This window comes from Pseudochaenichthys georgianus, chromosome 3 (genome assembly GCF_902827115.2).
Source record: "Pseudochaenichthys georgianus chromosome 3, fPseGeo1.2, whole genome shotgun sequence".
Taxonomy (NCBI): domain Eukaryota; kingdom Metazoa; phylum Chordata; class Actinopteri; order Perciformes; family Channichthyidae; genus Pseudochaenichthys; species Pseudochaenichthys georgianus.
The window spans coordinates 39,981,202-39,995,343 of NC_047505.1; the positions used below are offsets into that span (position 1 = coordinate 39,981,202).

A 14,142-nucleotide genomic window follows, 5' to 3' on the forward strand; every position below is an offset into this window, starting at 1 on the left:
TAGACAAAAGGGGCATAAGAATGGATCCTTGAGATTCAGATTAAATTACACCACAGGTTACAGAGGAGACACTGTTACGTGCCAGGCAGACTGTACATGTGTGGTTTTCTTTCCCTCCTGTGTTTCTCTCTTCTCCCTGGCTGCAGTCAGATAGTTTAAAAATCAGCTCCTAAATTCTAACCCTATCGTCTATTCCTTGACCTCTGAGTGAAACGTCACGGGGTTAAGGGATAGTGGATAGGAGAATTCAAAAGGATTTAGGAGAAGAGACTGCGGTACTTTAGAGAATCCGAATGCACTTTCACTATCCGAGGTGTTTATGATGCGCCAGCGGACGTCATTGTGTGCGTCTGCTGCTGTGGGGAAACTATGGAAACCACAGTTTTCTATACAGCGGACTACAACATGGATGTTTAATAAGAACGAGGGACTCCTGTAAACTCATCTAGAGACTCTGCACCGTGCTCTGATGCTGCTGCTTTGCTTTATGAACGTGGACAACAGAGAAACATATTCTTCATGACCAAAGTTGGAATTGAAATAAACTTGAAACTTATGCTCGTCACTCTCTCCCTCCGGTCCACATTAATACAAATGATCCCAATACGTATGATTGTATGAACTAAAGATCTTAAAATCAATACAGATGTATTTATTATAAACGTTAGTCCTTAACATCTATCACTGTGTATATCACCATTCAAACATCTTTTAAAAGTTGAACAAACCCCACACAGCTCAGTAAAGACTGAAATGTTGACTTTATTTGATAATTTCAGTGAAAACTAACGTTCATATTTCTCTTTTTGATTATAATACTGATGAACGTTCAAAACAAAGCACTTTGGCAACTTACCACCTATGTTTTAAAATGCTTAATAAGCACCGTAACTTTCATGATATCATTTCTCGGTCATAATCGGTTGTTTCCGTGAACGGCCGACTGTTGAGTGACGGCAAATGCTGCGGCTGCAAGGCATTGTGGGGCAGCATTTTCGCTTCTCCTGTCGGTTAGGGAGGTCCAGTGGTTCCTAAGCTAAAGGAGGTTATAAAGGAAGTTTGAAACCTCCTTTCCTATCATTCTCATCATTCTAGAGAATTCGAACGGCACTTATCATGGCTGCCACTGAGGGACTTCCGGGTCATTTCACTCCTTTAGGAAGGTTCCTAAGCTAAATGGACTATTCGACTTCAGCCCCTGTCTTCTGCACAGCTAATCAGCAGCTGATCGGTATCTGCCTGTGCACCTGAGTCTGATGGCTGATTGGATCCTCTCACCCTCAGCTGGCCTATCAGCAACCATGGCCGACCATAAAGGAGGCACCCAGGAAGTCTTCTCTCTCTCACTCTGGGCCTGTTGCTGAGGAAGGAACACGGCTGTGTTGAGCAACTAAAGCTATTTGAATAATCTGAACTTTGTTAATGTGTGTGTGTGTTGAGAGGTGGAGGAGTTAGGTAAGTCTGGGGTACCCTGTACATTTCTCACCACCGAGCTAACTATTGTTTAGACACACTAGGTAAGCGGATTGTTGCCACCCCTGTATATTGTTTTGTCAAATTCTTTGTAGTTAGTTAGTGAGGGTTTTTGTTTGAGTTTGGTTTCAAAGGATAGTTGTAGAGATAGGCCTGGTTTTGTTATGCTTGTTTCTTTTGTTTGGCACAATCCTTTGACTCCTCCTCCTCCTCCTCCTCCTCCTCACCAACAGAGTGTTTCTGTTTAATTGTATTATGATAGGTTACAAGGAATAAACCTTTTGTCAACGTTTACTCTGACTCTCTCATAATTATTGGTTGTACGTTATTGTCTCCAGATCCCCTAGACCAGGGGTCTCCAACCTTTCTCCACCTGAGAGCTACTTTGAAAAAATGAAAGTGGCCAAGAGCTACTTGCATCGCTTACATTTATTCACATAGCACTCATCAGTTGAATTAAGCTACTTTTGTGTGAAATTGCAACACCTAAAGCTTATCTAAAATCTTAACTTCACATCAAGGTCCAAGAAAACGACAATTTCTCACATATTAATATGGACAACATAGTAAGTACTTCACTGAAGATTCACATACATGTCCAAGAGCAAATTACAATGTTTTCACTTCTTATTATGGCCCACATAGTAAATACATCGCCTTAATAACCACCTTGCAAGCATCTTATGGCACGTGTGTAAAATAAGTGCATTCACTCTTTTTTACAGTCAGTGAGACGACTGGCGCTGCATGGAGTCTACCATACATGTATGCTGGACCCACTTAGGTTCACTAATGGAGTCATTTAATGTTCATCAGTCGGTCTTGTTCTGTATTTAGATTTCATTCATGCCAGAAAAAGCTGCTTCACAAAGGTCTGTAGAACAGAGCCACATAAAGCAGACAGGTTCAGTGCTGCTTGGTGATGTTCTTATAGTTTTCTGGGTCTAAGGCTCCAGAAATGTTGTGAGTTTTGCTGAGACTTAAGCTGAACATGATTTTGGAGATTTATAACCTCCATCTCCACAGGATTGACACTGAACAGTGCAGCCATCTTTTCTTCTTCTTCGTGTTGACATGAAATTATAATAAATGAATTGTATAGGTCTAGCCTCCCTATATCTGTGACATTTTTCCATCCTCAAAAACTAAAAACTAATACTTCTGCAGTCTAGCTGCAGCTTCTAGCAACGGTCTTCTGTTAAAAAAAAAAGGACACTGAATGTCTTGAATGAGGCATCACACACATGACTTGAGTCTGAACACAGCAGACACCAGGAGTATTTAAGCATTATTAAAAAAAAAATAGTGCATGTGGGTGCACACTTACATTCTCTGTCTTACTGTTGCATGAATCCCATGAATGTATGAGATTAAGTTAGCTTCATTATATCTCAATCAGTGATTAAGTGAATAATAAAGTCACTATCAGCCTGTCACTCATTATTTTCAGGGAGGGGGCGGGGTTTGGAGGAACGGAGAGGAGACGGTGATCGCGGAAGCTTTCTTCCTGCCTTCACAAACTTTACACACGTATTTATGAACTGAAAATACTAATAGCAAGAGGACATTCATACTCTGCAATCCAAGACTTGACATGACGATAACGAGTGTTTTTCAAAAACACAAATCCCTCCATGTGTGTCTCTGAGCCGCAGCGACGCAGCCTGATTCAGAGCGGGTCATTCTGCCGTTGGTTCTGACTGGTGCTGCTGGAGAAAGCAGACTGCTCCGTGTGTGGTGTCGCTGTGCCGCTGTCACGTCTGTTCCTTCCTTGATCTCTGCGTCACCGACACATTTGATATTCGTGTGACAGAAACAATTCTAAAATAAAAACACTTTATTGTCCGTCCGCGGCCGAAAAATCAAGAAGCAACGTTACTACGCTATAATCGATAATCGAGCGGCGAGCTACTGAAAAGCTGCCCGCGAGCTACCGGTAGCTCGCGATCGACGTGTTGGAGACCCCTGCCCTAGACCTTAGTGGGGACGTAACAAATGGGGACTCGTCCGGGATCTCTATTTTCCTGAAATAAAAACAACCAATAATTGAGAAGTTATTGTAGGTGTTGTACATTGGCTGAAAAATGGGTTTTGACTTACAGGACTTTATTGAAAGTCCATGTGTTGATACGTATTCCTGTCGCAAAGATGATATGTTATGTATTGCAGCTCACTTTAACATTACAGTAGACAAGTATAAAGTAAAAAAAGAGATAAGAGAGAAAATCCTGCAAAAACTAGAGGAGTTAAAGATTCTTGTAATCCCAAGCATGTCAACTCAGCCTAGGGCTGAGGTGTCTATTGAAGATGATAGGGAAAGAGTATTAGCTACACCTAGAGTTGACAAGTTTAGTCCTCAAGCTCCTCCTGCAACGCTTCCTAGGTTTGAGGCTTTCTCTCCGGGTAGCTTAGGTGCAAGTAGTGATGCCAAACTAAAAGTTCGTCTTGTCCGTCTTCAGATGGAGGGCCAGGAAAAGGAGCGTAGAGCGGACTATGAACACAGGCTGCAGATTCGCAAGTTAGAGATAGAAGCTGAGAAAGAAATCACGTTAAAGCGGCTTGAAGTTGATGCCCTGAGAATCTCTTCAGAGCAGACATTTGAGAGGTCAAGACCTTCACATACAGTCTCTCATACAAAGAGTTTTGATGTTAGTAAAAATATTGCTTTAGTGCCAACTTTTAGAGAGTCAGAGGTTGACTCATATTTTTGTGCTTTTGAGAGAATTGCTACCGCACTAGTCTGGCCTAAAGACATGTGGCCAATCCTACTTCAGTGCAAATTAGTAGGTAAGGCTCAGGAAGTGGTATCTTCACTTTCTTTGGAAGAAAGCTTGCAGTACGAAGTGCTTAAAGAGTCGATATTGCGTGCTTATGAGCTTGTGCCGGAGGCCTACAGACAAAAGTTCAGAAACCATAAAAAGTCTGCTACGCAGACATTTGTTGAGTTTGCGCGAGAGAAGGGCATTCTCTTTGATAAATGGTGTGCGGCTAATGAAGTGAAGGATCATTTTGAGAGTCTTCGTCAGTTACTTCTCTTGGAAGATTTTAAGAATTCTTTGCCTGAAAGGATGGTGATATTCTTAAATGAACAAAAGGTTACTTCACTGGCTAAGGCAGCTGTTTTAGCAGATGAATTTATGCTCACTCACAAGACTGTGTTTTCTTCACCCTTGCGCCCAGATAGCGTTTCAATATCACAAACCGGAAGACCTGATCTTGGCCCAACAACTTTTGAAAGGTCTAGAAGACCACCATCACCTCCACGGGGTGTAACTACTGCCATAAAACAGGACACTTTATTTCAGGGTGTCATTTCTTAAAGCGTAAACAACAATTTTCGCAACGCTTTCAAACGCCAAAAGGCATGGGACTCATTAAAGGAGTTTCCCTATCAGACATAGAAATGTCCCAGGAAGATGATGTACCTGATCCCTGTTTCAAACCCTTTATTTCCAAGGGCTTTGTTTCTTTAACAGGGGATCCTAAAGACCAGCTGCCAGTACAGGTACTTAGGGACACAGGAGGTTCTCAGTCCATTATTAGGGAAGGCATCTTACCTTTAACCTCCAGATCATCATGTGGATCAAGTGCTGTTGTTCAAGGGGTAGGCATGACACTAGTTGCGGCTCCTTTGCACAATGTTTATATTCACTCATCTCTTGTCAAAGGATTCTTTAAAGTAGCTGTCCTCCCTGCCTTGCCCATCAAAGGTGTTGATTTCATCCTCAGTAATGACTTGGCTGGGGGCAAAGTTAAGCCAGTACCTGAGGTCATTGATTCTCCTGATCTAAGTTTAGACGCAGAGAAATCAGCTGAAGTACCTCCCGAAATCTTTCCTGCTTGTGTTGTTACAAGGGCACAGTCAAAGAAATACGGAGAGGTCTTGTCTGATTCTTTTCTTGCTACAGGGCAGTTTCTTGAAGACATGACAGTGTCGGACCGACTGCCAGAGGAGGCCCGGTCTGCTGGTGCTGGATCACCCAGTAACAGCTCAGAGCTTGTACAACTGCCTGCCACTCGGGAAGAATTCATGGCAGCCCAGTTAAGTGATGAAACACTTTCTAAATGTATCTCTTATGTTATCAGTCACGAAGAGGCCAAGTCAAAGAAGATGGCCTACATTATGGAAGATCACCTATTAATGCGTCGCTGGATTAGTGATGCCTGTGAGGAGTCAGACTCCTTAGCAATTTATCAAGTTGTCGTGCCAACAACCTATCGTTCTCAGGTGATGTCCTTGGCTCATGATCATCCATGGTCAGGTCACATGGGGGTAACAAAAACATATCAAAGAGTTTTAAAACACTTCTTTTGGCCAGGACTTAAGTCTGATGTAGTTCTATATTGTCGAACATGTCATGTGTGCCAAGTTGTTGGTAAACCGAATCAGGTGATTCACCCTGCTCCTCTCATTCCTATTCCGGTAATGGGAGAGCCATTTGAAAGGGTGATTGTGGATTGTGTGGGACCCTTACCTAAAACTAAAACTGGAAACCAGTTTCTCTTAACTGTCATGTGTGCTTCCACTAGGTTCCCAGAAGCCATCCCACTACGGGAAATTACTGCCCCGGTCATCACCAAGGCACTTCTGAAGTTTTTCTCCATGTTTGGTCTACCGAAGGTAGTTCAAACAGACCAAGGTACCAACTTCATGTCTAAAGTGTTTGCCCGGGTACTTGACACCTTAGGTATCAAACATGTGACATCCAGCCCATATCATCCTGAAAGTCAGGGGGCATTAGAGAGGTTTCACCAGACTATGAAATGCATGTTAAGAAAACATTGCCATGAGTCTCATAAAGATTGGGATGACGGTGTTCCTTTAGTGTTATTTGCTGCCCGTGAAGCTGTTCAGGAGTCTCTAGGTTTTAGTCCTGCTGAGCTAGTGTTTGGACATGAGGTCAGAGGTCCTTTCAGAGTTCTTAAAGAGCATTTGATCATGCCCACGAAAACAGTTTGCAGTATCCCGGAGTATGTCGCCAAACTTAAGGATCGTCTAAATCGTGCTTGCTCCTTGGCTAGGGAAGTTTTGACCTCTACCCAGGGGAACATGAAGAAACGCTACGACCAGAAGGCGGTAGCGCGCTTGTTTCAGCCAGGTGACAAGGTGTTGGTTCTATTGCCTGTACCTGGTTCTGCTCTGTCTACTAAATTTGCTGGTCCTTATGTTGTAGATAAGAAGCTCTGTGAAACAAACTACGTCATTCAAACACCTAACCGCAGACGTCCTACCAGAGTGTGTCATATCAACATGCTGAAGAAGTACTGCACCAGGGATGACCAAAGTGAGTCTTCTAAAGCTCACCAGGTGGAGACAACCGTCTCTCCTATGGCTTCAGTTTCAAAGGTGAGCTCAAATGAGGATGAGGATGAGTTGGTGATGCGCAGTGCAACACCACAGGGGGCAAGACTAAGCAATACTGAGGTATTTGCTGTGTCTTGCCCCCTGTGGTGTTGCACTGCGCATCACCAATGGTGTCAGAAGTGGTTGCTTTGATGCTAAAGAAAACATGATTATCCTCAGGCATTTTCTTTCGTTTTTAGGGAGCATATGTTTGTGGATTTATGATAATATATTCAGGGGTAATGATATTTCAAAGTAACGGAGCGTCCACACTACAGCTCCAAAAATAGCTTGGAGCTGGGCGTGTCTGGAGCTTGGGGATTTTATTCAAGCAACACGACCAACAACCAATCACATGAATCTCCCGCCCCCGACATACAAAGCAAAAAAACCCCGGGGATTTTATGCGAGCAATATATATATAAACCTACCAGTTTCCCCCACTGTCTCTGCCACCTCCCTCCATGCCTGGTTCCTCCGGTTTGTATCCCGGTAGGTGAAGAGGGTCTGGTCATACAAAACCGGGTGATTCGCTACGGCGATAGTTAGTTTCTCCTCCAACTTTTTTTGAAATATAGAAATGAACGGCGGGATATCTCTCCCAGCTTAGACGCGGTTTGATTGGCTACGGCTTCAGCTGTCAGATTTTGGGAAACGGGATTTGATTGGCTGGCGCTGGCTACTCCGGCGACAGAAGTTGAACATTGTTCAACTTCTGTCGCCTGAGACGCCTCGCTCTGCTACCCACAATTCAGTTCGGCGAAAAAGCGCGGCTACGTGACGTCACCCCATTGAAAGTGAATGGGCATATTGGAGCAGATTGGAGCTGTCGACGCTGTAGTGTAGACGGGCCGTAAAGCATTGGTAAGAATCCCCAGAAGAAGTTGCCATTTTGAACACTGCTGCAACTCCAACTGCTGACTATGTTATAAAAATACCAATCCACCTAGTCAAACTACAGAAACGACTTCCTGTGGATTACAAAATGTAGTCCCTTTATTAATTTATGGTATCTTCATTTTAAGTCTCTTTTTTTTGCGAGAAGCAAACCTCACAGCCTTGAAACCCCTGCTGTATACAATTTAAATACTGCACATTCAGTTTAAAGACTGTAGTTATATCTATGCATGAATGGATCAGCATATGGCAAGCCCAAGCTATGTTTGCTATTTAAAAGTGCCCGAATTTTTGATAGTTCCTTGCAGTCTGTAACAGAGGACATAGTCAGTCTAGTAGGCTCTAATGTGTGTGTGTGTGTGTGTGTGTGTGTGTGTGTGTGTGTGTGTGTGTGTGTGTGTGTGTGTGTGTGTGTGTGTGTGTGTGTGTGTGTGTGTGTTTGTGAGAAAGAGAGAGAAACAGAGAAGGAAGAGAGTGAAACGAAGAAGAGTGAATGTATCCCTGAGGCTGGCCAAAACAAGCAAGCGAGCACAGTTCAGTGGGTTCATCTGTGAGAACAGCCAAAGGTTTCTCACATGTCGTTATTGAGTTTGGTCAAACATGCACACGCACAGCCTCATCTGTTAGTGCTGACTGGAAACACGGAGCACGCAGCAGGCAGCACCTCAGGGTGAGGGCGGGAGGGGAAGACGCACAAGGCTGTTAAAGGAGAATTGGATGGGGGATGACACTTGAATTGTTGCAGACGAGCAATGTGTGAGGAGGTGAGAGAGGGAATGATTGTGAATGTGGGCAGACAGGAAGAGGTTGGCGTGATGACAAGGTCAAAACGTGAGTGTGAAGGGAAGACTTGAGAGTGAGGAAGAAGGTCATCCAGGGGGTAAAAGGTGGAGAGAGTAGCAGCCTGCAGATGGTTGTGATTGCTGTGGGACTGTGGGGTTGTAACCTGAGTTGAGTCATACATTCAGAGACACTGTTGTGACTGTTGTATGATGATCACAGAGAACTCATTCCCCCTAATTTGGAATTCAAGTAATAACGACTGGTACATTTTTAAATTGAATACATTTGAAAAGGATGTTTCACAAAATAATGAAGGGATAACTTGGACTTGGAAAGATGGAGAAAATAATGATCACAATATTTCTGATTTAATACCCCAACATTGAAATTGCAAGAATATTGAAGGGGTTAACTCTGGGTGCTTTCACAACATACTTACAATATGAAATGTTCGCTTGATAATCTTTAGTAATGTCTGTATAATTGGCTAGGTGGGTAAAATCTAAGTCCAGAAGATAACATGGCTTTACTGTTATACAGCATTAAATATCAGGAAAATACACTTTTAATCGTGTCATGTTAGAGGATATGTAGCCTCATATCCCTGCCTTCTTCACCAAAAATACTGGAAATAAATAAAAGTTAATTTATTTTTCCCCCATGAAACAACTTAACACATTATATTTTCAAAAGATAGATCAGTGATTAAACAAAACACAAGCCAGTGTTTCCCATACATTGATTTATTTGTGGTGGGCCGCCACAATGAAATATCGTCCGCCACAAATGGATCTCATAAAAAAAATATATATATAATAATTTAATTTTTTTTATTTTGTTGGTCTTATAGATAGTGAGGTGGGCTCATGATTGGAATCAAATTCTGTGGGAAACACTGCAAGCCCATGTAATATAATAACGAAGCATTTTTGTATTTACACTTAGGGGAACATTACATACTTCTTCTAATTAATGTCAAATTGTTACTGTCTTTTTACTGACCTCATATGACACCCCGCTGTCAGTGCCAGCATCCCAGGGGATCATGTCCTGCACCACCCTTTGGACCCAACCACACTCCTTGGTACACAAGTCCTCCGCAGACAGACCAACGTTCCAGTCTGGACTGGGCCCCAACATGGTCAGGAAGGACATGAGGTGACGGCTCCGGTCCACGGAGAACTCTGCTGAGGGGGCGGCCCGCCTGAGGGAGAGAGTGATAATGAATTCTGTGTGATTCAACGCCGTTTATAAGTGTGAGTATGCGAGAGAAAGAGACGTCAGCTGCATCCCGAATGGCTCACAAAGGTGTGTCCTTCACAAGACCTGAGGCAAGGCTGCATCTGCTCCACCTTTAATGAGAAGTCCAGCCGGAACAAAAGAAAACCTAATGATGCATTTGGTTGCGCCTAATAACCTAATGAACGCGTAAAGTCTAATATTTCCAATTGAGTCTTCAGCAAGTTGTGCGTAAATGGCCCACAATGTGTAAAAACAGGAGTAAAAGTTTCTGATATCCAAGTAAAGAAAGTTATGATATTTTACTGACAGTGTCTCACCATTAATGGGAGGCTGTATGTAATTGAATTCAATAAAAAAGCCAGTGGGAAGGTTTATTAAATCGATCCACCAGTCTGGTGCACACGAGTGAAATGTATATCAAGGTTTTTTGGCCCTGATTCTGTTAATATTGGGTATGTGCGGTCGAATAACAAGGTCAACCTTAAAACGAGAAAGAAAGATAGAACTAATTGCATCCCCAAAAAAACAATGTTTTGCCAAGGATGCTCAGTAGGCTTTATATAATTAAAATATTTATATAAGAATAGTTTGAGGCATCATTCATAATGTTGATTTTCAAATCATAATTTATTATAAATAACTTCCAGAAGCACTGCATTCCAAAGTCATCTTTCTACTTTCTCCTCTCTCTCTTTTATTTCTTGTTGGAAAAATATAACATGCATATTTAAGAAAATAATTATAACAACGTAGTTGTAAAATACATTCAGATTACACTTAAAATGTAAATCGCTCTAGGAAAGAACAATTGGTTGTTATTTATGAAATCATCGATAGCACAAGCCACCTGGATAGGTTAATATGCTGAAATCATTGATACGATATCAAAGGTTTGGTCAGAGGTCTAATTGGGGGAATAAATGTACTGAAACACATTTGTAAGCATCAGTAGAGAATCCATGTATTTCAGGGTGTTAGAACTCCGAGTTACTCGCCCTGTTCAAAGATCACCATTGCAGAGGAAACTTCAACTCTCCTTTAGAGACAGAGAGGTACTTACACTGCCTACAAATTGCAGGGAATGAGAAGAAAATCGGTTGACATATTTTACACTCACATTGCCAAAACAAATCAATCTCCTCAATGTCTTTATTCCAGGACAGGAGACAAACACAAAGCTTCTGCCTTCTGTCTTGACCAATGGTTAACCACTAAACCTAAACAAGAAATACCCCAGCCCAAACAACAATAATTAGGAGTGGGAAGGTTCTAGTTGTGAGAGACAATTCACCAGTGACTACCTTTCACTTGTCACCCTACCCATATAAATCCATTTGACTTTATTCAACTCACTCCTGCCCTTGTGCATGTGAAATAGCCCTTGTCCCCATGGGAACACACGATTTACCTCAACTCTCCCGGGCCTCTGCTCAGTGACTGCTGCGAGAGTGAGGCTTATCTCAGACAGCTACCTGGGCTCTTCAAAAATGTGGAGTTGATAGAAAGGTAGAGAAAAAAGTCTGGGAGAAAATGAGGAAAGCATTAATCACCCTAGGTAACCCGAGTGAAATGCTTTTGTTATTCAAATACGCTTCTATTAATAATGATGTGCAAATGTTGAGAGGTGTTGATATTAATGCATGCTGTTGCTACATGGGCATTTGATTGCCTCACTATGTATAGAACATAACTGATTGCTTACAGCCCAGACAGAAATAAAGACAGAGGCTCATTAACAGCTGTAGTCTTGTATTCAATGGCTCCTTATTTCACCCGGTTGCCCACCTTGTTTTTTATAGCTGCCGATCAAATGGAACCCAAACAACACAAAAACAGTTGTCTGGTTATTAGAAAGATATGTGACAAGAGTGAGCGGTCGTTGGGAAACGACAAGGAGCACACTGAGTGTCGTTTAGATACTGAAGCTGTCCTGGAAGGAACCATTTAAATGCAGTATAGATTGATTGGGTAGCGAGTGCGAGGACACAAAGAGTCAGGTAGTATTTCATCATTATTTTTAGGATTTGAGTGTTATTTATTTCATCTATAAGACACTAACCTTCTTACTGAGTGTTTTTGTGCATTTGTGAGGGACAGTGTGTTTGAAAAGGAAATAATTTAAGATTATATTCTGAGTACATACAGTAGTAGACACAGCCCGAACTGAAAGACTTAAGTACATTGGTACTTAAGTCTTTCAGTTCGGGAACATGTTCCTTAGACACTACAATATAGAAAACACAACATTTAGAGGGAAACTTCTGTGCTGGAGTTATTTGTGAAATATAATGTATTCCCATTTTCAGACTTGGTATATGTAGTTTCTTATATGTGCTTTTATGTTTGTCTGATGTCAAGCACATATAAATAACATTAAACACATCAGCCCATTGGTTTGGATAATATATATATATAATATAATGGTGAAGTATTATTTTAAATTGACATCATACTGTTTATCTTAATTCCGTTATTTATTTGATGATCCCAACAGGAATGAAGATGGACTGGATTTTGAGGCAAAGCTCAAAATCAAGTCCATCTTCATTCCTGTTGGGAAAATACTGAATGTACTCTTCCAATATCAGAGTAGCACATGAGAAGAAAGGCCCTACGTAGCTGTGTACGTGACAGGATGTATGATTACCTAGAAGAGCGTCAGGACACACTGTTTTAGGCATATGATAGCTATGTGATTAACATGATGATTCAGCCTCTATGGCAGTGTTTCTCAAACTATTTCATACCAAGGACCACTTAACCAATAAAATAACACTCGCGGACCACCTAACTCAACAAATATAAAAAAACACATCGTTTTTCTAGAACAGATTACAAATCGCCTGAAAATGGTACAATTGAAAGTGAAACTTAACCTCGCTCCATTGCGGAGATATTCCCGCGAGAGTGCGGAAAACTGAAATGTATTTATTTCAAATGTGAAATGTTACCAATATACTCACGGACCACTAGGGGGCGCTCACGGACCACCAGTGGTCCGCGGACCACACTTTGAGAAGCACTGCTGTATGGAGACAGACATATGACAAGCATGATCATTTCTGACGTGGGTCTTAGCTAATCTAAACAAAACATTGTATACTGCTTTGAACCGTTATTTCTGCATCTTGTGACTGTGTAACACCCTCTCTTGTATATAAGCATATCAAGGACACTCATCGGGGAACTAGTTGTATCATATGCTCTGTATATGATGACTACTTCCATTCTTGCAAGGACTCATAAATACAAGTATTCTGATATTGAAGCTCAAGCCGGTGGCGAGTAATATTTATATATTTATTATACATTTCCTATCCTCACGAGTCATGAAAGATGGGTCATGACTGAAAGAACAAGATTGCAAGTCCAAACAGACAAAATAAGTTTTCATCTGAGGGTGGCTGGCATCTCCCTTAGGGATAAGGTGAGAACTTCAGTCACCTTTGAGTGACTTGGAGTAGAGCTGCTGCTCCTTTGTGTAAAAAGGAGCCAGTTGAAGTGGTTTAGGCACCTGGCCGCCTCCCTAGAGAGGTGTTGCAGGCATATCTAGCTGGGAGTAGACCATTGGACAGAACCAGGAGGACTAGGTGGAGGGATCAGACCAGAATTAGAGCTATAGTTGATGTGGCCAGGGAAAGGGAAGTGTGGGGCCCTCTGCTGGAAGCTGATTCCCACAGGACCCGACTTGGGATAAGCGATGGAAAATGGACGGATGGATGGATTATTGTGTCATTGCTGACATAATGATTTAATGGGCATGATTTGTTTAGCAAAAGCCTGTGTCCTGATACCTATCGATAGGTGATTAAGTCATCTTTTATTTTGTATAACAAGCATCCTTCTAATACTCTGGGTAAAAATGATAAAAATGTTCCTCTTATGTATCCGGTCTCAGGAGAGCTTCTGCTGTAAAATGTGTCATAATGTCTGTCACTTCTTCAGCCTCATTTCTTTCTCATCACACACCGTTACTCTCCTATCACATCTCTGCTGCGTTGAAAGTATTTTTCTCTTTTTAGAAAAATAAAATTGAGAGCTGGTTTTAGATTAAACGATTACTTAAAAAAACAAGCACTCCTTCTACTGCTTCCTTTTTCTGCATTGTTGCTGCTTTCTGTCTCTTTCCATCTATCTTATTCCCTTTTATCAAATGGAAGTTTATTGAAAGCTTTGATTGAAGACCATCTGTTTAAAACAACTGGATAGGGATGACGAGATAATTGACTTTAATTAATGGAATTGCATTTTTCTAATTAAAGCAAAATCCCTCCTAATACAGACATACACCGGAAAGGGCAAACATGAATATGTACACAGTATTAATGGAACCGAGACTCACAAGCACATCCTGCTGTTGAACATGCTGACGTTAATATGCTTCTATGCATCTTTTAAATGTA

General features: G+C 41.7%; 1 protein-coding gene across 2 annotated transcripts in view; it reads right to left on the minus strand.

The window, feature by feature from the left end:
- spon1a (spondin 1a) overlaps nt 1–14,142 on the minus strand; it is a 115,490-nt gene that overhangs the window by 9,432 nt on the left and 91,916 nt on the right. For both annotated transcript variants that reach the window (XM_034076741.1, XM_034076738.2), the window contains exon 8: nt 9,500–9,701. In XM_034076741.1, coding sequence (XP_033932632.1) covers nt 9,500–9,701 — 202 coding nt within the window. The remainder of the gene's footprint in view (nt 1–9,499; nt 9,702–14,142) is intronic.